General features: G+C 39.6%; 1 protein-coding gene across 17 annotated transcripts in view; it reads left to right on the top strand.

Annotated features, from left to right (window-relative positions):
- Apbb2 (amyloid beta precursor protein binding family B member 2) overlaps positions 1 to 23259 on the top strand; it is a 397355-nt gene that overhangs the window by 209569 nt on the left and 164527 nt on the right. For 5 of the 17 annotated variants that reach the window (XM_058582047.1, XM_058582005.1, XM_058581987.1 and 2 more), the window contains one exon: positions 11556 to 11624. The exons of the other annotated variants lie outside the window; for them this stretch is intronic. In XM_058582047.1, the coding sequence (XP_058438030.1) occupies positions 11606 to 11624 (19 nt within the window). In that variant the 5' untranslated portion in view covers positions 11556 to 11605. The remainder of the gene's footprint in view (positions 1 to 11555; positions 11625 to 23259) is intronic. 17 annotated transcript variants of the gene reach the window in all.

Here is a 23259-nt window from a genome sequence, read left to right as displayed (position 1 = left end):
TTAGAAAAAATTAAACTCAAATTTAGGAGGAACACAAAATCAGTTACATACCACAAATATTGCCATAACAGAAACAAAGGTTGTAAAAAGGAAGGAAAAGTTTAAAATCACAAGGAAATGAAGAAGAAAGAAATAGAATTTGGGGCAGGGCACAGTGACATATGCCTGTAATCCCAGCAACTGAGGAGCTGAGGCAGGAGGATCAAAAGTTTGAGTCCAGCCTCAACAATTTAGCAAGGCCCTGTCCCAACATAAAAAATTAAAAAGACTGAGGATGTGGTTCAGTGGCAGGTCACCCTGGGTTCAGTCCCTAATACTATGAAAAAATATAAAAATTGGGGGGCTGGAGTTGTGGCTCAGTGGTAGAGCACTTGCCTAACACATGTGAGACACTGGGTTTGATCCTCAGCACCAGATAAAAATAAATAAATAAAACGAAAGTCTTGTATCCATCTACCACTAAAAATATTTTAAAAATAAGGTTAAATAAATAAAAATTGGGGAAAGGTAAGAAATACTGAAGGCTAGGCAATGCATGCAGATCTAGCATACAGGTAACAGGAGGAGAAAACCAGGAGGGGGTGGTACACATACTCCATTTCAAGAAAACTTTTCTGGAAAAAAAAAAAGTTCGAAGACTACATTTTGAAAAAGCAAATCATATATTTTAGAATATCAATTTAGAACAACTCCTCCAAAGATATTCTAGTAAAACTGTTGGATTAAAAAAGAAAGAAGTCCTTTGGGCATCTACACAAAAAAGAAACTCAGTGACAGAGACTTAAATTGTCCCTCAGACCTTTTGCCAGAAAGTCTTTATGCCAGAAGGGAAAGGGATGTATGTTTGTGCTCCAGGGAAAGAAAACATGAGCCAAGATTTCTTATATCTAGCAAAATTTTTTTTTTTTAAATATTTATTTATTTTTAAGTTTTCGGCAGGCACAACATCTTTGTTTGTATGTGGTGCTGAGGATCGAACCCGGGCCGCACGCATGCCAGGCAAGCGCGCTACCGCTTGAGCCACATCCCCAGCCCATATCTAGCAAAATTGACCTTCAGGCATAAGGAACACAAACGTGCAAGAAGTCAGGAGAGGAGATACTGTTCCTGTGAGCTCTTCCTAAGGAATTTCCTAGAGAGTGAACTTCAGACAACAAAAACAGGTGGGGAGATCTAAGACTGGCATATTGCCACATAATAGGTAAAAGCTTAAAAGCTTCAGAGACTCTGAGGGCATGTCAAATGGTCCAGGAGCCAACCTAATTGGACTGATACTGGCCAAAAAATAAGCATTGCAAATGTTTCAATCCACGAGGTAATGATGGTATGAAAAAAAGTATCGCTTACCTTTTGATTGATCATCTTAAAAATAATGAGGAAAGAATCAGGCATTTATCCTGGTTTTCTTAGGCAAAGGATATTGCTGGATAACCAAGAACTAGATGGAGGAAGCATCTCCTGATACGTTCCCTCGCAGTAAGTGAAGATGGAGTGAGCAAATTAGCATGGTGCCATCATGCAGCCCCTGTGCGTTTAACAGATCTAGGCCTGGAGTGGCCCAGGCCACTAACAGGAGAAACAACATGAGAGCCAGAAGTCCTTGCTTCCTGATGAAGCATTGGACCACCCAGGGAACTGCACCTCAGACTCTGCAAGCCTCTGAATCCAGCTGCTCCTTGGTGGGAATTTCAGAGATTAGAGGAATGCGTTAAACATGCACCAGCAAAGTCCATACTGTGGAAACTTCACAGCTCAGACAGCTCCGAGTCCTTAATGAATCAGTTGTCAAGGAAAGGACAGAGTGGGGTGCAGAATGAATGTATCCTAAGAGGCTTATCAAATTTTACAAAATAGGCAACTCTTAACTATGCTGACTAGCATTATATACTTGGGTAATAAAATCATAAGGAAAAAGAAGCAATTGCCATAAACTCAAGAGTTCACTTTTGGAGGTAGGAAAGCAGAGTCTGAAGGGTAGCTACTCAAGTGTGTTTTTTGATCTGGGTGGTAATTAGAAGAGTACCGTCTTTATAGTAATAGACTGTTTTGTGTAATCTTCTTAATTTGTGCTTTATTTTACGTAAAAAGATGTTAACAGTTTTTATTTTTTTTTAGAGAGAGAGAAAAAAATTTTTTTTAATATTTATTTTTTTTAGTTTTCGGTGGACACAACATCTTTGTTTGTAAGGATCGAACCCAGGCCACACGCATGCCAGGAGACTGCGCTACCGCTTGAGCCACATCCCCAGCCCTGTGAACAGTTTTTTAATGAAAGAATGACAACTGCACATACTGCCTTTCTCCCAACTTTATATTGTGACTTTTTTTTTGTACCAGGGATTGAACCCAGGGGCACTTAACCACTGAGCCACATCCCTAGCCCCCGCCCCTTTTAATAAAAATATTTTTTTTAGTTGTTGATAAACTTTTATTATTTATTTATTTATATGTGGTGCTTATAATCAAACCCAGTGCCTCACATATGCTAGGCAAGTGCTTTACCACTGAGCCACAACCCCACCCCTATTGGTAATTTTTGAGCGAAGAAATTGAAAGCATTGTGTAGGGAGTGCCTATGTCTTCATCATACTGTTTTATAGCTATTTATTTTTTCTATTCAGTAATGTTTTAGTAAAGATCCTTTCTACATAATTACAGACAGAAACATCCCCAGTTTTGAGTGATGAATAGTTTTGTATGAGTATAATACTTTATTTAATCAATTTTCTAATGACAAACATTTAACTTGGTTCTGATCCTTTTTCCTAATGGAAATAATGTTATTTACGTGTCCTTATGAAGAATACCTAAAATTTGCTCCATCACAGTGTTTTCTAATGTGCAAACCATAAATAGCGGCATGCTGTGAATGAGCAGTTAGTGTGAGAGGCTGAAGTTGTACCTGTATTGATGAAGGCAGCCCTGTGTAATAACCCAGGGAGGGCATGAGTCTCAGAAACAGGTTGATTCCCCACAGTAGGATCTTCACATAGCATCATCCCTCTTGTGGATCAGTTCAGATTTAATCCCAGCAGCTCTTCTGTAATCACTTTTCGTTGTTGTGGGTATAACTAGTGTATCATTTATCTACTCACAATATTGCATGATGAAATGCATTCTAAAACTCAGTGGCTTAAGCAGTAACCATTAGTATCTTCAGGACAGCTGAGTAATTCTGCCAGGAGTCTCTGTTGGGCTCATATGCCTACAGTCCATTACAGGAAGAGTCTACAGATGTGCTCATTTGTGCAGAATGCCCCTGTGCTCGGTGTTGGGTGGTGTAGGCTGGCCTAAGATGGTCTTGGCCAAGAGGACTCAGCTGACCTACCCAAGCCTCCAACAGCCTTCCTACAGGCCAGCCTCGGCGTGTCTCATGATAGTAGCACAGATCTTGTCTTCTTCAAGGGGCTGGAAATGGGCAAAGCATGTCATCCCATTTGCTAACATCCAGTTGACCAAAGCAAGTTGCACAGCTGAGCCCAGAGCCAGTGGAAAGGGAGTACAGAGTCACAGAGCAGAGGGCGAGGATACAGAGACTGTCAGTTGGCGCCATGAACGCAGTGGGTCCCCCACAGCTAGCCAGCAGCATATTTTAAACTGGCCCTTCTTAGAAGTAGGAAGCATTGCTGTTATTTCTAAACTGCAGATGTAATGCCTGAGACATATAAAAAGTGGGGATCCAAGAATATTGTGGGAAAGTATAATATCTTTTGCTTCATTTAAAAATTTTCTGATTCACAATTATAAAAGTCACTCCTAAATGGAAACATCTACATCTGGTGATCTGTCTTGAAAATCTTTCTTTTCCAGTTGTTAGTGTTTCCCCCCCAGGAAACATTTCAGAAAATAGACTTCTTTCTCTCTGTGCGTATTTTTCTTTCTTTGATAGTGTTCTCAGAATTATTTGTTTGGAAATGGTTTGAGAACATTGAATGGAGCAGGATAAAGAACCAGAATCCCAAATCGACATTTGTAAGCATTTTGCTTAAGAGACAGAAATTAAGGGCTGGGGTTGTAGCTCAGTGGCAGAGTACTCGCCTCGCACATGGGAGGCGCTAGGTTTGATCCTCAGTACCACATAAAAATAAAGGTATTGTGTCCATCTACCAATAAAAAAAAAATCTTTAAAAAGACATAGAAATTAGAGAAAGGATTAATTTTTGTACCTTAGTTACCGTCACTAGCTGTCCGTGGGCTGTGTATGGACTGTGTTGTACATAGTAGCTTCCTGAGGGGATAGGTCTGGCTCTGCCAACTCCAGATTGATCGCATGATGCAAGTGAGCCTCCCCCTCTACTTCTGCCTAAGATCCCACACAGCACCTGAGATGGGCGTGACTTGCCAAGATGTCAATCAATCTGCTGACCACAAAACATCATGAAGCAAGACTCTACTCTTGAAACCTTATCCCTGCCTCTGATGTCCCCACTATAAAATATAGAAAAGGTGGGCTCACTCTCTTTCTAGCATGGGAAGCTTGACCCTTAAGGTCAAAGAGCTGTCCTGTCCTTGATTCCAAAATTATTTCTGTGTTGTGTGATTTTTTTTTTTTTTTTTGCCACCATCTTCTTGGCTTAATGTCACAGTCAGCCTGTTTTAACCCAGCTTGTCTTGTCTGCGTGGGTTGCGGTTGAGAAGTTACCATAACTTTTTTCTTTCTGTTTTAAATTTTATATTTGGTCAACTTAGGATCTCTCGATGATTCAGAATCAGAGCAATGATTCTGAACTGCAGTAGAGTCCCAGGTATGTGGATGTAAGAAATTTATTACTACTAAAGGTTTATGTTCCCCAAATTAAAAAAAACTTAAATTCCCCCCCCCATGGAGCACAATATTACATATAAAAGTATTCATCAATTAATATGCCCTGCAGATTTTCAAGGAAAAAAAGTACATCAGCAGCATTTGGACAGCTCTTCCTCTGCTTGGCAGGTTACAGTGATGTTTTCAGTAATGCCAAAACTCCATTTCCATTGTAATTGAAGTTCTTCGTTCTTGGAAACAGGCTACTATTTGTGAATATTTTCACAAGAAGTCAGGATGGGACAGGGAAAGAAAATGGGAGATACGAGCCACCAGAATTTACTAGGTCCTTAGGTTGGGTGTACAAAGATCTCCAAGGCACCAGAGCTTACAACCTAATTGAGAAAACAATTCATATGTGTTAAGAAAATATTAATAACAGTAATAGCAGTTATTATTTACGAATGTTGAGGATATGCTTGGAACTAAGCAAATCAAGTGATCAACATTTGGTATCTTGTTTAATCCTATCGTAACTGTCAGATTGATGGTAACCATAATTTGCCATTGATAAGAGAACAAGCTTGCCAACATTAAGAGTGGTTCAAGATCATGTTGAACCTGAGTGTCAAACAAGAAGAGGAAGAGAACTCCGGGCAAAGGTCCAAACTTGCAAAGTAGGGGATTTAGTAGTAGCTAGAACTCCTTAGGGAGTATAGAAAGGGACTCACTACTTCAGTTTTTGGGATGAGAGCAGGAATGATAAATATCTTGCAGCATCCAGGACTGCCCTGTCCAACAAAGAATGTCTTAAATCTGTGAATCTCCCAGACAATCTGCTGAATATTCATGTAGGTGAACCACATGTTTATAATTATCCCAAAAGTTCTACATGTAAAGTTTTTTTATGGTTTTAATAGACACTGTATATTCTAAAGCCTCCTGATCAAAAGATAATCATATTTAGTATCTTTGGTATTTCCTAAGAGTTATTGAGTATTTTGAAGTTAATGATGTTAATGACAGCAGTGTATTTCACAATATCTGAGTTGTCCATATACAACACTCAGCTTCTGTCATAACATAGCTTCTAACATAGCTGTTACCCTAACAGTGATTCTGTACATAGGCAAATGTCTGATGACTGTTCATTATGATCCCTAGTTTACCACGCTTGAAAATTTGCTTATTGAAATGCATCCCTACTGTAATTTCTCCCTTTCTGGAATTTATGTGTCGATAAGTTATATATCTATGAATTTTACTTCAAGAGAATAAAGGGTCATTTTAAGTGTTAGTCAGCTTTTCATCTCTGTGACCAAAATATCTGTCCTGAATAACTTAAAAGGAGGAAGAGTTTATTTGGTCTCATGGTTTCGGAGATTCAGTCCCTGGTAAAGCGACTCTATCACTCTGGACCAGAGGTGAGTCAGAGAAAATCTGCTCAGTTCTTGCAAGCCAAGAAGCAAGAAGAGCAAAGAGACCGGGACAGATTATACGATCTCCAAGACATGCCCCCAGTGACCTCCTTTCTCTAGCCTCGCCCCAGTTTCTACCCAGTAATCCATTCAGAGTATTAATCCATCAAATGGATTGATCCACCAATTAGGTTGCTACTCTCTTAGAGAGTAGTAACTATTCACTCTCATAATCTGTTTTAGCTCATGCATTAACACAGGAACTTTGCAGGGGGGTACCTCATATCCAAACCATAACAAAAAATATTTATCATAGGAAGGAGTTATTGAGTCTGATAGGATTACAGAACATTAAAGTTTCCAAGAAAGTAGTTACTTGAAGGTAATGAAGGGTTTGAGTCAAGGAGAGGTTCTAGAATCAATTGGAACTAGATTTTCAATAGTCAAAAGAATTAATTCTGGCGATTTCTGGATAAGGGAGGGATTGTGAACAGAGAAGTTATTTATCTGATATTGTGGATCTAGGATAGATCTGAGAGGAAGTGAAGGGAGGGATTAGACTGAAGGGCAAGAGAGGAGTTATGGAATTGCATGCAGTACTTAATGTTTGTGTAGTCAGCTTTATGTTATTACAATGAAATACCTGAGGAGAGAGAGAGAAGGGCGACTTAGCTCAGAGTGGTAGAAGTTTAAGGGCATGGCACCTGTATCAGCTCAGTTATGATGAGGGCTATATCACTGTTGCAGTTTGAATTGGGAGTATTCCCCCAAAGGTCAGGGATTCAAGGCTTGGTCACCAGCCTGTGATGCTACTGGAAAGCAGTGTAATATTAAGAGGCAGGGCCTACTGGGAGGTTTGAAGTCACTAGGGAGGTACCCTCAGAGGGAATTGTGGGACCATGTCTTCTCTCTCTCTTCCCATCCCAGCTCTGAGGTGAGCAGCTTCATTCCACGGTGTGTTCCTGCCATGATATGCCACCTCACCACAGGCCCCAAAGCAACAGGGCTAACTGACCATGAACTGAAGCTTTCAAAACTATGAACCCAAATAAACCTTTTCTCTCTGAAAGTTGATTACCCCAGGTATTTTGTTATAGGGGGAAAATAAAAGCTGATAACACAGTTACATCAAGGTGAAGAACAATGGTGGGAACAAAGGTTAGAATGCATGTGGGAGCAGGCCAGGGTTATGTCTCAGGCCAGTGGACCGAGAGCCACTTGGGCCCTCAAAAGGTCTCTGTAACAGCCCTTTTGCCAGAACTACCAAGGGGCTGAGGGAGAGGTACCTCACACCCTCAACTCCTCCACGGCCTGAAGGCCTCATACAAGGCTCCACCTCCCAAAGGGCCCACCCCCTTCCAACAGCACCACCCTGGGGACCAAGCCATTCTTCACAGCAGATCCTTGGGGGACACAAATCACATCATACCATAACAATGTCTGAGGAGAGAGCAGGCAGGACAGAGAGAGTAGTCAATTGAGAGGGACGAATTTGTCAGTTGCATTTGCCTGTATTTGGGGAAGACAGGCAAAGCCAAATTCTTTGTCTGATTTTTATTCTGTTTGGAATCATTTGCAAGTCCCTGGCATCTTACACAGAACCAGAATAGAATAGTGGGTGTTCTATTTATTTATTCACTCATCTATTTGTTTAATTGTGCTTTTGTGAATTCTGTTGCGGGCTCTCTCAGGTCCTGTGGAATGTTTATTATGCCCTAATAGCATCACCCCAAGGCCCGTCAGCGCAATGGATTTTCATTTACAGGGCACAGGCAAACACCGCTGGAAGGCAGGAAATCACTGTAGACTATTTCACTTAGGTTGTTTTGTGCTTCAGCTTAAAATCACAACTGTGTTCCTAATGCAGAACATGTAGTGGCCTGCCATTCGTCCCCAGCACCTTTGACCTCAGAATGTGATTTCTGTGGCAAGAAAGGCACTTGCTCTGAATGCTGCTGGCAAAATCTCCAGCATCACGGGAGAGGTAACATTTCTGCTAGACTTTACTTTTACAGATAGAAGGTAGATAATCATTTGATTAAGATAGACAATAATTTAATCTAAGGTAAAGTTTCGGACTCTGTCTACATTCTCTGGGTCAGCACTTCTCCGACAGAAATAAAAGACCAGGCACATAGGTAAATTGAAATTTCTAGTCCACATGAAAACAAAAATTTAAAAAGTTAAATTTAATTTAAACACGTTTAATTTAACTCAGTACATCTGAGATGTTTTCATTTCAACATTAATTCAATATTTAAATATTACTAATGTGAGACATTTGGCATTTTTTTGTGCAGAGTCTTCAAAATCAACATGTATTTTATACTCATAGCACTGAACTCAGATGCAAAATATTCATGGAAATATTTGGCCTGTATTCAGATTCCATAAAATTCAGAGTTGAAAAAGTAGGCTCACCTACTCTAAAAGTTCCAGTGTTACTTAATTTTCCAGTGTATCAAGTATCACTTTATGAATTTGTAATTAAATTGAGTATAGTTAATAAAGTTGAAAATTCAGTTCTTCAGTTGGACTGGTCACCTTTTAAGTGTTTGAAAGCTCTGTATTGCTGCTAGTAGCAGCTATATCGGACAGCACAGCTGTAGATTCTTCTTAAAACCGTACATTTGCATAGTGTTTTCCCATTTCCTAAGTGCCTCTTTTGTTTTTTCTCAAGTTATTGTTGGTTCACACCAGCAAGTCCCTATCAGAAACTGTTTTTACCAGATTAGATTCATTCATCAAGGAAAAGTAGCTTGGATATTTGTACTCCATCTCCAAGGCCAGGAAATGCCTTCTTGTACATGGTAGGTGTTTAAGAAATGTTTCTCCTTCCTAAATCCTATGTAGTCCTCAAATTTCATTGTCTCAGGAGAACCTTTCCAGACTGCAGCCTGTCACCTATCCTTTGTTAACAACCAAGATATTTTCTCCCAGAACATACATATTTACATACTGATCTGAGTTAATTTTGTGATTAACATCCATCTCCCCCAATAGACTGCACTGAAGAGGAAAATAGTTTTTGTTGACTAAACTGTCCTTGCATCCCTGCTTCTAGCATAATGCATGGCGTGAGGTAAGTATGGAATGTGTATTGGTTGATAATAGCACAGGGCTATTTATGGCATGAAGTGATTAGCAAAGTGTCTAATTCTTAACTTTGCTAAAGGTGCAGTTTGGTTCAGTACAGGAAAACAGGACTATTTTAAGGATTATATACAGTAAAGATGTGCATGTTCTTAACTTTTGTTCAAGCCTTCCCAAAGTTGCCTTTCTTTGGTTTTCTCTCTACTTCATTGGTATTTGTTTCATTGAACTATTTATTTATCACTTTGGTGTTTCTGCTTATAATTTAAGGTACATTGAAGACATCTTCCCCCTGCCTCAACACCCAAAGGAAAATTGAATTGTAAAAATACTTTTTAAGGTGCTGAGAAAGGCATGGGGTGAAGACAAATGTGTCTGGAGGGAGGCACCTCTTGGTATTTCAGGACAGTTTAAAATAAACCCACCCCTTTAATTATACCAGAGTAATGAGCCTTACCCACAGTATGTGAAAATATAATTAAAAATGTATTGTGGACCAGCAGACCAGGTTGTCAGGTCATTATCTGAATCATAAAGTTGGAAGTAATGCTCATTAAAGGTTACTAGTTTGGAAAGGTTAGGTTAGAATTTAGAGGCTTTGCAAATACGAAGTTTTTCCATTTGAATTATGCTTCAGAAAACCTCTAGCCTTTAGCCCTTTCTTGTAACTTTTTGTAAAATGGCAGTGCACTTATAAAAATGTGCCCATAGCAGCCCAGCTTGATGAATTTTTCCCATTCAGTCAAGAACCAGTTCATTGCTGTGACCAGTATCCCTGAAGCTACTCTCCTGCGTCTTCCTCTTCTGCGCCTGCCCCCACTACCATCCTGACACACAATGTTTTTTCCTGTTTTTGTACTTTACATAAATGGAGTCATGCAGTATCCTCATTTAACCTACTATAATATAATACATTATCTGTCTAAGTGACATTCCTGATAGCAGACTCATTGAAAACAAGGTCTGTTTTTAGTTTCCCTTGTTATGTATCTAATTGGTAAACTGGCGGTTTACTGCTATTTCTAGTTCCTTACTGTTCCTTTGAGAAATTTCCTCTCTAAATGCAGGTGTGTGAGTGTGCACCTGTGTGTGTTCATATGTGTATGCTTTTAAAATGGTTAGTCAATTATATCATGCCATGCCCTGCATGTTAGTGACTTCTCAGTGATATGTCTTGAAGTCCTTTCCATGTGGGTGCACACAGTTCCTCTTCATGTTTCCTAATGGTGGCATTAAATAGATGTATCATAACTTAATGAGCCAGTTGTCCACTGACTATCAGTTAGGTCATTACCAGGTTTTTCTGGTTGTAGAATGATAGCATCAAAGTGAGTTTATCAGTAAAATGAATTCTTGGAAGTGAAATTGCTGAGCAGTAGAGTTTGATGTATTTTGAATTTGCTCAGATATTTGCAAATGGTCTCCCAAAGAGTTCTGTCAGTTTTTACCTGCAAGATTTGAGTATTCTTATTTCCAGCGTCCTTGCCTTAGATTATATGTTCTCAAGCTTGTTCATCTTGGTATTCTGATCTATGAGAACCAGTCAGTTATTGTACTTAGATTGCATTTTGTTTAGTTTCCTATGAGGTTAGTTAATTATGTTTATTGGGCACTTACGTTTCTTTTGGCACTTGTTCCTGTCCTTTGCTCATGTTCCTGTAGCTTGTTATTAGTTTTCTTAATGATTTCAGGGATTGCTTTCTAGATAAAGGAAAATTGTCCTTTTATGTCATCTGTGATGGTAATTTGTTTCTCATTGTTACCATATTTATAGTAATTTTTTTTCTTAAACAGAAGGTTTTCGTTTTTATGTAGTTTTATGTATGTTATTTTTTTTCCTTAGTGGCTTCTGAATTATAAGTGTTTAGTGGGGAAAAACGCAGTGGAAGGCTGGGGTTGTGGCTCAGTGGTAGAGTGTTCACCTAGCATGTGCGAGGCGCTGGGTTCAATCCTCAGCACTACATAAAAATAAATAAATTAAATAAAGGTATTGTGCCCAACTACAACCAAAAGAAAAAAGAAAAAGCCATTGGAAACCTGAGACAGACAGCTTTGGCCTGGCATGGAGAAAATAATTCTTAATAAATGTTTATGGGGAATGTGGTTAAGTAGGAACTCAAATTAGAGTCAGAAGTAGTGGGATTGACTGTGAATATAAACAAAAATTTGTACATAATTTGCCAACATTTGTTTAAAATTTTGAACAGCTTTTGGAAGAACTTTCAATGTTATGATAGTTTCCTTTTATGCTTTGTTATTTGAGGTTTTAATTTCTCAAATGATTCCTTTTTGTTTTTTAGATTGCAAATTATAAACTATTTCCTGCACCATTGCTGACGCCCAGTGATCCATGTCAGAAGTACTTCCAGGTTAGATACATTTTCACATATTTCAATACAGAGAAGCAGTTCAATATTAAACCCTTATGAAACATATGAGACAATTATTTTAATGTTAAACTCATAATTTGCTAAAACAACATGCTTCTGGTTTTCATTGTTTTTTGCTAATGGAAGAATGAATATCCAAATAAGGTAGAAGGATCAATGGAACTTAATCATATTTGTGTAATAATTGCACAAGTCATCATGTAAAAATATTTTGGTTGACTATGACAAGAAATTAAAACTGAAATTGTACTATCTAGCACTGTGAATTATAGCCTGTGAGCTTTTGAAATATGAACAAAGCAGTAGGTGTTGGCGTTGAATCTTGGTTTGCTTCTTATATTGTGAAGTTTGTCTAGAATAGAATCCCCCAATTAGTATTCTCCTTGAACCTAATGCTGATTAATTTCAGGTCTTCAGAAAAAAAAAAAAAAAAACTAATTTTATTGTATGTCCCTTTTTTTGTCTCATGATAGCTGCTAGTGTAGACCCAGTATAGTGTGGGTTTTAATTCATAGCTTCATGGAAACATAACAAGGAAAAAAACAATTGCAGTAGCATTTCAAACTGAACATAATATAAGACTACATGTGTAGATCTGTTCATTCCATTTTTCTTAGGAAACATACCATTCAGCAAGTTCTCATTTTAAATAAGTGCACTTAACCAAGGATAAAAAGATATTAATTTCCTTACATTCTAAAGTGAAACTTATTAAATATGTTCAAATCCTTTTCTCCTTTACATAACACTTTGTGTGTTACATTTCAACAAAGAAGTAAACAATAATAATAGTGAAATAAACATTAAGTTCAGCACAGGCATAGGAGTGGCAAGAAATACCCTTTTTATTTAAAAAAAAAAAGTCAAAAAAATAATATGACAAACCCTAAGTTTATATAGAAAAATCAGGAACTTAAAGCTGATTCTTCATGCTGTGATGATTTGGGGAAAGGATAGGTTTTCTTTATAAATACATATTTGATTAGGTATTTTAATTTTAGAAACTCAAGACAAATATGTATGCCTTTTATTTATTTATTTGGGTAACAGGGTTGAACTCAGGGACACTTGGCCACTGAGCCATATCCCCAGCCCTATTTTATATTTCATTTAGAGACAGGCTCTCCCTGAGTTGCTTAGCACCTCGCTTTTGCTGAGGCTGGCTTTGAACTCGCCATCCTCCTGCCTTAGCCTCCCAAGCCTCTGGGATTATAGGCATGCGCCACCACACCCAGAATATGTCCTTTTAAAAAATAGATTTTAGGGGGCTGTGGCTCAGTGGTAGCACACTTGCCTGGCATGTGTGATGCACTGGGTTCAATTCTCAGCACTGCATATAAATAAATAAAGGTCTACAACAACTAAAAACATTTTTTTTAAAAAATAGATTTTAGGAAGAAAACGTGCGATGAGTCCCCATTGCACTGCAACAGTTCTGTTCCTGTTTCTATTCTTCAATAAATTCTACTGTTACACTAAAATAAAAAAAAATATAGATTTTAAATATTGAGATTAATTCTTTTTAGGAGTCCTATAAAATCTTATATTATGTTGCAAATAGACTCAGTATTGAAACATTAAAAGAGTAAGGCTGACAAATATATAAAATGATTTTTTTTCCTCATATGGAAGGGAAGAATCAAATAACTTCCAGAAATTTCTTGCTGTGGCTGTATATTGTTAGGATGATGTATTCATTCTTTCTGCAGGGATTCAGATTGCTTTGTTCCTTGGTAGTCGTATGAGATACTGAAACAGTTATCCAACGTGATTTTTAAATAACAGCTGCTACTATCGTGCATTGATATAGAAGGTAACAGTTTTTACAAGGAAAGCAGTATTCTTATCTCAGTGGAGTATCTTATTCCAGGATTTTTTGTTGTTGTTGTTTGAAAATTCAAACGGCAGGTAGTGAGCAAAGATTTTTCAATTCTTGGGAGCTCTGACTATAGGCTTGTATTTGCAACTAAGAGCATGTCTGAAGTGTTTGAAAAGACAAATCTCCCAGAATTGATATTATTACCTGCCTGGAAAATACCTTTTGATCCTTCAGGATTCAGCTCAGGACTCCCTTCCAAGTAGTTCTTATCCCATAACATAGTCAAGTTGTTACCCTATTTCAAGGACTTTGTTATTTATTATTGTGTAATATTTTCCCCTTTGGGAATTGACTTGAGACCCAGCTTCTCAGTTACCCAAGGAAACACATAATGTTTCCTTTATAGCTCCTTCCCTACTCTTTTCTCCTATACCAGTGTTCTCAAGCTTGGTCATTGACCATATTTATCATACTTGGCTATAAAAGTCTAGAGCTCTATTAAAAAATAAATTCTCAAAAGATGGTGAAGCTTTTCTAAGGAGTGAAAACAGCTTAAAAATGAACAGTGAAAATATCCTCGGAGTAAGCATATAATTTCCCAAAGGGACTACTTTCCAAGGTCTTTTTATTTAAGTACACAAATTCTGCCTTGTATTTCCCAAATAACCAGCCATCACATCTGCCAGGTGTTATGTTGAAATACCAGACTTTCCCCCGCCTGTAGTTTCTCTTTCTCCCTGCCTACCCTTCAGGACTCAGCTTAGTAGTCCTTTTGTGGGAAACCTCCCCTGGCCCTCTCTGTTTATAAGCCCATGTTCCTATAGGGCCCTCTGCCTACTTCAGACTTAATGAGTTTGTGTAATAACTTCATCTTTTTCATCACAGACTCTGAATTTTTTTAAATATGGTTTCATGGTTACTTTTTTTAATTGACAAAAGTTGTATATGTTTATTATGTAAAATTTTGTTTTGAAGTGTTTATACATTGTGGATTGGCTAGTCTGAGATAGTGAAGAGCTGATCAAATGTCTTAAAGAAAAGTATTTGATCCATCTGTCTGGAGCCCTCAGTTCTACTGGGAGCTTGAATGGAGCGAGCCCTCAGGCAGTTCAGTGGAGCCCACCGGGGGCCCCTGAGGTGGGTAAGACCTAGCTATTGGAAGGACCCCTTTATCTTTGACCCTGTGATCAGCCTGTGGAGTTGCTGTCTCAGTACTGGGAGCCTCCCAGGCTCTCTTCCTGTGATCTCCCTGACCCAGTAGCTCAAGCTGCCTTCTAGTACCTTTTGCTTCTTTTGTTCACAGAGAATTTCTTATCTTTTTTATCACATTGAGGGTTTGCTTTCATGACTAATTTCAGGAAACCAGTTTTATTTTGCCTCTCCTTCCTAAGAGGAAAAGTCTGAGTTTATTTCTTTTCCTTAATACTTGGAGGTCCAGTTCAAAAGGTAGCATTCCTCAGGGTAGGCGATTTGTTGTTAACTCCTCAGTGGAAATGAAATTGTACAGCAGTAAACCAAAATTGGAGAAAACACCAAGTCTCATTCAAGAACGGGGCAAACGTCGGGCTTCCTTGGGCCCATCTGTCAGCTCATTTCCAATTTTACAAGTGTGTCATGGTAGGAGAGAGAGAGTGAGCAGACTGTTGCTGAACAGAGAAGGGTTTCCTGTCATTACTGACAGCTTCTTCTCTGAAACAAGTCTGTATGTCTTAAAAAAGAGAAAAGGAGGTGGGGAAGCCATGTCTAACTACAGGATCTGGGATAGGTCTGTACTGTGAGCTGGGTTAGGGTTTGGTCTGCCTGGCTGCATCCGTGCGGGGGCCTTTGTGCCTAGGTTTAAGAACAGCTATGTATGCCCTGAAATTAGACTGATCCTGACTTTCCTAATTTTGCTTAGGCTTCTTATAAAACACTCCATGTATTAACTAGGGCTCTTTTAGTAGCAAAAAAAGAGAAAACCCAGCTCAAAATGGCTTAAGCAAGATAAATAAATAAGTCTCTTGACCTGAGAAGTTCAGGGCTCTCCCGTTCAGCATGCTTTACTTTATTATTCTAACAGTGCCATTTTAGGACGTGTTTACTTTCTGTCTCTTGGTTCTGTTTTCTTGTTAGATTCACACTTATGTAGCAACCCCTTGAACTTCTAGGCTTAAATCTTCTAATTTTCAAAAATGAAACAAGAGTACCTTTTATTCTAGCAAAGGTCTCATGAGGGGTTCTATGTGGGGTTACATTCTTTTCCTGGAACCAGCCACCAGAACTGTAGGGGATTTGCCACTCTGGCTGTGCCCTCTGAAATAAGAGTGCACCCATCTCTGCCTGAAACACGTGGGCTAAAACCCTAGAACATAAGTTCCAAGAGAGGAGATATTTTTACTTTGTCAGATTTGTTCACTGCCATATCCTCAGCACTTAGAAGCATCTCTGGCACATGGTAGCACACACACACAAAAAAGTTGGTTGAATGAATGAATGTGTGTCAAGGAAAGCTGATTCTCCCCCCCACCCCCCAAATTGCAGAACTGTTAACAGAAAAGGAAGGTGTACATACCAGGCTCTAATAGATGTTTCTCCATTGTACATGCAGGACAATGAGGACAGTAGTAATAGTCATTTTTGTCACATTCTTAAATCTGAATCTACCTCAGGAATAGGAATTGAGCTTCTTAAGTTGATGTTGAACCTTCCTGAGTCACACTCAGAACAGCATGATGAGTCGATTTGGAGGTGATGGCAAAATCATTTGGGGTCCATCCCCTTGACAAATCCAGGAGGAGAACCACCTCTGTACTCACACCAGCCCTCCTGGTTAGTGGCATCTTGCTTATTCATTCCTCGCCAGTTCTGCTTATTTTGTTTACTGTTGTGTTCATGGCCTTGAGGAGACAGCCTAGCACATAGTTGGTGCTTGATAAATAGTTAGTGAGTGAATGAGTGAACAAAAAAATATATTGAGTGCTCTCAGTGGCCAGCTTTGAATAAAGAACTGGGAATTCTGGAAATAAAAAAAAATGAAAGGAAAATGTAAATCAGAACCACAATCGTGATACCATTTTATTCCATCTAGGACCGCCATAATAAAAACGAGACGATAACAATTGTTGACAAGGATTTGGAGAAATTGAAACCCTTTCCCCTGCTGGTGGGACTTGTAAAATGGTGTAGATACTTTGTAAAATATCTGGCAATCCTCAAAAATTTAAATGTATGCAAATGTACATGCACATGCACGCACGTGTGGGGGGTGGCATTTACGCAGGTCGAATATCTCTTATTCAAAATTCTTAGGATTAGATGTGTTTCAGATTTGGAATGTCTGAATATATATAATGAGATATCCTGGGAATGGACCCAAGTCTAAACCTGAAATTCATTTATGTTTCCTGTATATCTTGTGCATGTAGCCTGAAGGTAATTTTATATATTGTTAGTGGGTCTGCATTTTGACTGCAACCAGTCCCATGAGGTCACATGTAGAATTTTATACTTGTGGCATTATATAGGTACTCAGAAAGTTTCAGATTCTGGAGCATTTTGAACTTTAGATTTTGAGATTGGGGATGTACAACCTGCAGTTAGGTAGATAGAGATGGAAAGAGTGGTTATATTAATGATCTCCACAGGAAAACTCAGAGTAAGGGGTGAGGTCCTGAAAGCAGGCAGAGAAAAGGTGGGAAGAGGGCACTTGAAGTATTGGAGAAACATTTTCAAGCAGTATTGGTAAGACTTTGGGAAGATAAGAAATGCATGAAGGAGTATTCTAAGGTTTCTAGCTTGGGAATCTAGGAAGTTGGTGATGCCATGAGTTCTCTGAGTCCAACCTGGGCTTGAGTGGATTTGACTCTCCCCATCTCCCCAATCTGTGAGAGTAATAGACCAGTGTTCTTTGGTCTCAAATGTATAGTTAAAATTATATGAGGCAACTTAAAATGCTCCTGGCTTAAATGCATCAGCTTTCAGAGTGTCAATATAGCTTCAGTATTGGGGAAAGCAGGCTAAAATTGTCCTGCATGTAAACTGGAAAAATCAAAAGTGGGTGGGATCGTAGGATAAAAAGGGAAGAGAGCTGTCCTTTCATTTTTATAGCCACATAGAATTCATCTTTCTTCATACTTTGTTGAATTATTGTGCTATTAATAACCATTCTACTTAATTCTCTTCTGCGCATTGTTCCTAACAATGCAGATGCTATTTGTGATGCAGTAAAGGTTAGTGGAAGGCCCAGAACTGGATGGTAGGATGCACAGAGCACATGCACACCACTGCCTTGGTTAGGCCCCAGTGCTCCTCAGACCAAATAGGAGCACTTCAACAGGATAGGATTGCAGCTGGTGAACAGTCTTTTTGGCAGAAAAGTGCACCAGTCTGCTCAGGGTCACAAGACATGAACCTGTGGCTCTCAAAAGTCTTCTTCTTTATTATTAATTAATTAATTAATTATAATTAGGTATATATGACATCAGAATTCATTTTGATTCATTGTACACAATTGCAGCACAACTTTTCATTTCTCTGGTTATACACAATGTAGTCTCACACCATATGTGCAGTCATACATGGACCTGGGGTAATGATGTCCATCTCATTCTGTGTAGGGACAAACGAGGCAAGGCACCAAAGATAGCAGGAAACAGTTTTATTTGGCTGCAGCCAGGCTCAGAGGGTACAGCCTTTGCTGTAATCAATCAATCCCTTGAACCCCGAGTTCAGAGAGTTTCGGAGTTTTATACCCAGCATGTAATGGGAGGGGCTCAGAAGTTCACAGTCTGCAGAAGTTCACATAAAAGCAACTTTTTCTTTCACTGTTCTGGGCATGTTAACTCTTCAAGGACAACACCTGAGAAGGGGAGAGCTTCATCTCCCCTTTTTTCCCTCCCCCTGCCAGCTGTTACCATGGGCCCGTTTGTAACTTATCTTAAACATGTAGACATCCCTGTGAAGCCCAGCTCAAGGGCAGAGGCATTGTTTGCACATTTCTTCAAAGTACTATACTGGACACGTTTGTGAAAAACTAGTAAGGGGGTGTCCAGCACCTGGAGTGCTGGTATCTTCTCGGCCACTGGCCAAGTAAGCAGGGTGACATGAAAATAGGAAGTTTATCTACAATGGACTCTTTTGCTGACAGTCCTAAAATTAGCCATGGTGAAGAGGGCTTTTCTGTGGAGAAAGGGGGTGCCACTTCAATTCCACCATCTTCCTACCCCCATGCTCCTTCCCCCACCACTGACCTTGCCCAATCAAAATTCTTCCATGCCCCCCACCCCCACATCCTCCCATTATAGATCGGCATCCATTTATCAGAGAGAACATTCGGCCTTTGACTTATTGTGCTCAGCATATTCTCCAAGTCCATGCATTTACCTGCAAATGCCATTATTTTATTCTCTTTTAATGCTGAGTAATATTCCATTGTGTATATATACCACAGTTTCTTTATCCATTCATATCTTATTGAAGGACATCTAGGTTGCTTCCACAGCTTCGCTATTGTGAATTGAGCTGCTATAAACATTGATGTGGCTGTGTTACTACAATATGCTGATTTTAAATCCTTTGGGTGTAGACCAAGGAGTGGGATAGCTGGGTCATATTCCTAGTGCTGAGACTGAGGAGCAAGATAAATTGACATAGACATTATATTGCAGGATTTTATTTTAATCCTTGCTCAGATGCTGTGTGGAGTTAAAGTTGAGATGATGTTTGATCACCCTTTCTCTTTGTGCTATCATTAGCTAGCTTTTTCAAAGAAGGAAAAGTGAATTTTCCATTGAGGCCATAGTGGTAGTTCCCTTTCAATATTTGATAAGAAACTCAAGAATTATATCTATATTATTTTTAATCTTTTTAAAATATTCATTTTTTAGTTGTAGTTGGACACAATACCTTTATTTTATTTATTTACTTTAATGTGGTGCTGAGGATCGAACCCAGGGCCTCGCCCATACTAGGTGAACACTCTACCCCTAAGCCACAACCCCAACCCTGTATTTAGATATTTTAGGTCAATATTTCTTGAGGTGTTGATGAAACAGTTGCCCTTTTCATGTTATCTAAGGATTTCTCCTACAAATGTTTATTGAGCCTACTGTGCGCTAGACTGCTGTGCTGACTGATGGAGGTCAGTGCTGGTGGGAGACTCCATCAAATTAAAAATGATAGTGAAGCAGAGTGGTTGATGCTGTAGTAGAGATGTGCTTAGGCAGACCATGGAGCCCTGGAGGGGCAAGAAAAGCCTTCACCTCTACCCTGAATCTCAGAAGAAGCGTAGAATTGGCTGGGGGGTGAGGATGCTGAGGACATTTGGGAAGACAGGGAAGATGACGTATGTGATCGGAGTGTCCATGGGCCTCTGAAATTGTGAACTCAGGTGTAGACGATTTTACTCTTTAGATCTCTCACTCCCTTCACTTCACCGGTCCTCAGCCTTGGTGGCACAGTGAAATCACCCAAAGAACATTGAACACCCTGACAGGCCCAGTCCCAAGGTAGTTGAATCAGAATCTTTGGGAGTGTCCTTAGGAGCAGAACCGGGGCATCTGTATTTTTTTAAAGCTCCTCAAGGAATTCCAACGTGCTGCCAGGGTTGAGAACGATTATTCCTTTCGTGCCTGTTCCTCAACTTTCTGAGGCTTTTGATCCCTGACCTTTTTCTTTCCCTAGCTCTTGGCTTCTTTGGGTCTCATTCCCTCATTCTCTGCTCTACCCAGATCCTGGAGGGCATCCTCCTCTGCAGCATGCCGGAAGCCTTCTCCCATCCCCCTCTGTGACTGTGTCTAAATAGTGTCCCTCTCCTCAGTTCCCTGCTAGACCCCTCCACCCAGCCTGCTTCCTCCAGGGGAATTTTTATCTTCATAGAGAAAAGGAAGGCTATCTGTTTGTCTTTTCCTCAGTTTTATGTCACTATAGTGACTTATGCATCTGTCTCTATTCTTATTCCCTCCTGTCCCTTCTCATGTGAAGATGTGTCATTTCTCTTGGGCAGGTCTGACTCTTTCCCATCTGCTGTGGTCCCCTTCTCTCATCACCTGGATTCTACCACATTGGCCGATTCCTCCTTTGTGACCACTCTCCCCCTCTCTCCTGGCTTCTGCTTCTATAGCCTCTGAACAGTAAAACACGACAAAGATGCTTGTTGTTAAAAAACAAAATTTTTTCCCGTAAGCCTGGATCATTCTCCAGCTACCATCTTGTCCTCCCCAACTTTGTAGTAGTAAGGCTACTTAAGGGTCTCTCTTTGTCCACCTCTGCCACTATCCTGAAGCAGATTTGTTTGAGGTCTCTGATGTCCTTCTAGTAACTCAGTTCACCAAACTCTTTTCCATCTTTGCCCTGAAATCCAGGTGGCTAATGGAAACCTCATCTTCGTGTCCTGGTCTGCCGCTGCCGCTAATGAACTACTACTGAGCATTTAGTCCTGCAATTAGGCGTGAAGACGCTGAGTCTTAAAAGTTGACGATTTGTTTGTGGGTGGGAGCTGGCTGGGGAGACTGCAGAGCTGCAGGCTGCTTTGTTCTTGCACAGCCCACCTTTTATAGGGCAGTGGGAGGTTCAGTCTTAACTATGGCAGAACATATTGAAAACAACCAACTTGTTTGCTAGTACTAAGAAAACATTCTCCCCGGTGACAAAACAGGATATGCTCTCATGACATGTCAGGGAACATACATCTAAAGCATGTAGCAGATAGTACAGTTGGGGCCTTATTTTTCTCCTTAAACAGGGTCATCGTGCCCCACAAGAATTAGCCTAGTGTGAGGAGTTATTGCTGTCCTGCCATATGCCGCATTCCAGTCTCCTTGACTTCAGCTCATAAACAGGAACTCCCAAGGGCGGATTCTTCAAGGTGCACTTTCCATGACCTCAGGAGATTGGACCCCAACACTGGTCAGGAGATGATTGACCAGAGCTGGAACTCTTTTGGAAAAAAGCTACTGTCCTCTCCTCACTGTCTTAGCTGGACTATCGCAGTAACCTCCCAACTGACCTTAATGTCTAGGTCTTGCTCCCCTTTGATAAAGAGCAGAGTCCATTCTAATGCCAGAAAGTAGGAATGTGGAGATGGAGCCAGCCCTGTGAGTGGTGAACTTATCAATCAGGGTCCTCCAGAGGAACAGAGTCAGTAGGATTAACATTTTTCATACATATATATTCATACATACATATATATGTGTGAATGATTATAAAAGGGGATTTATTAGATTGGCTTGCACATTCAAAAGCTGAGGAGTCCCACAAGGGCCATCTGTAAGCTGGAGAACCAAATGAACCAGTAGCTGCTCAGTCCAACAAGCTGGAGTCTTAGAACAAGGGGCACCGGTCATGTAGCCCTCCCTGGGGAGTTACTGGTCAAAAGCTGCTTTGGAAAAATAAAGGAGCTGGAGTCTCATGTCCTTGGGGGATGGCAACAGCAATAGACACTCTACTAAAGAGAAATTCAGCTCTCATCTTCCATGGAGTCCTCCTTCTGGATTTGGCTCCACCTGGACCCCATTTTATTGGACTGTGCCACCCACATTTATGGTGGATATCTCCCCGACTCAGTTTGCTGTCCCACATGACAGCCTAGAAACACCCTATCAATACACCAAGAAACGTTATTTTATTTTTTTTTAATAATTATTTTTTGGTTAGACATAATACCTTTATTTTGTTTACTTATTTTTATGTGGTGTTGAGGATCGAACCCAGGGCCTCACACATGCTAGACAAGCGCTCTACCGCTGAGCCACAATCCCAGCCCCAAGAAATGTTATTTTAAAAAATGTTTTTATTAGTGCATTGTAGTTATACATAATAGTGGGGTTCATTTTTAACACATTCCTAAGTGCATATAACATAATTTGCTGTATTTCAGTCTTTAATACTTCCCCTTAACCTACCTAACCCCCCTCTGCCCCATTCCCTTTACTCTGTTGATTTTTCTTCTGTTTATTTATTTACTTTTGTATATTTTTAGTTATTGATGGACCTTTATTTTATTTATTTGTATGCGGTGCTGAGAATTGAACCCAGGGCCTCACACATACTAGGCAAGCGCTCTACCACTGAGCTACAACCCCAGCTCATGTTAATTTATTTTAATTGGTACATTATAATTATATATGAAATTGGAATGCCTTGTGAAATATTCATACACGTACATAGCATGATTTGGTCAGCTTTATTCCCCAGTTCTTCCCTTTTCTCTCCCATCCTCCTTCCCTCTTGGTTGCCTGCCTCTACTGATCTCTCTTTTATTTATGGGAGATCCCCTTTTTAATTTTTTTCCTTCTCTCTAGCTTCCTCAGGAGAGAAAATATTGAACCCTTGACTCAGGGAATTGCATTTTTTTTTTTTTTTTAGTGATATGGCCATTGTGATTGTATTAATTCTGCCTCTCCATGAACATGGTAGGTCTTCCATTTTCTAAGGTCTTCTTCAGTGTTTTATAATTTTCATTGTAGAGGTCTTTTACCTCCTTAGTTATATTTAGTCCTAAGTTGTTGTTATTGCTACTTTCTAAGGCTACGGTGAATGAAGTAGTTTTTTTGATTTCTTTCTTGGTGGACTCATTATTGGAGTAAAAGAAAACTATTATTTTTTGTATGTTCGTCTTGTATCCTGCTGCTTTGTTGAATTTGTTTATCAGATCTAGAAGTCTTCCCAGAAGCCTCTTGATCCTAGATATCTCTCTGTCCAATCAAATTGATAGTTCATATTAACCATCACAGTGAGTGTGATGCCTCTTTCTACCTCATTCCACTGTTCTCTGATGACCATTGCTGTTTTGATCTCTTACTTTACATTGATTCTTTA

This window comes from Marmota monax, unplaced genomic scaffold (assembly GCF_021218885.2).
Source record: "Marmota monax isolate L192 unplaced genomic scaffold, Marmota_monax_Labrador192_F-V1.1 WCK01_AAM20220418_F8-fsc00025, whole genome shotgun sequence".
Classification (NCBI taxonomy): domain Eukaryota; kingdom Metazoa; phylum Chordata; class Mammalia; order Rodentia; family Sciuridae; genus Marmota; species Marmota monax.
The sequence above is the reverse complement of the archived record's forward strand: the minus strand, read 5'-3'. Positions and strand labels throughout refer to the sequence as shown.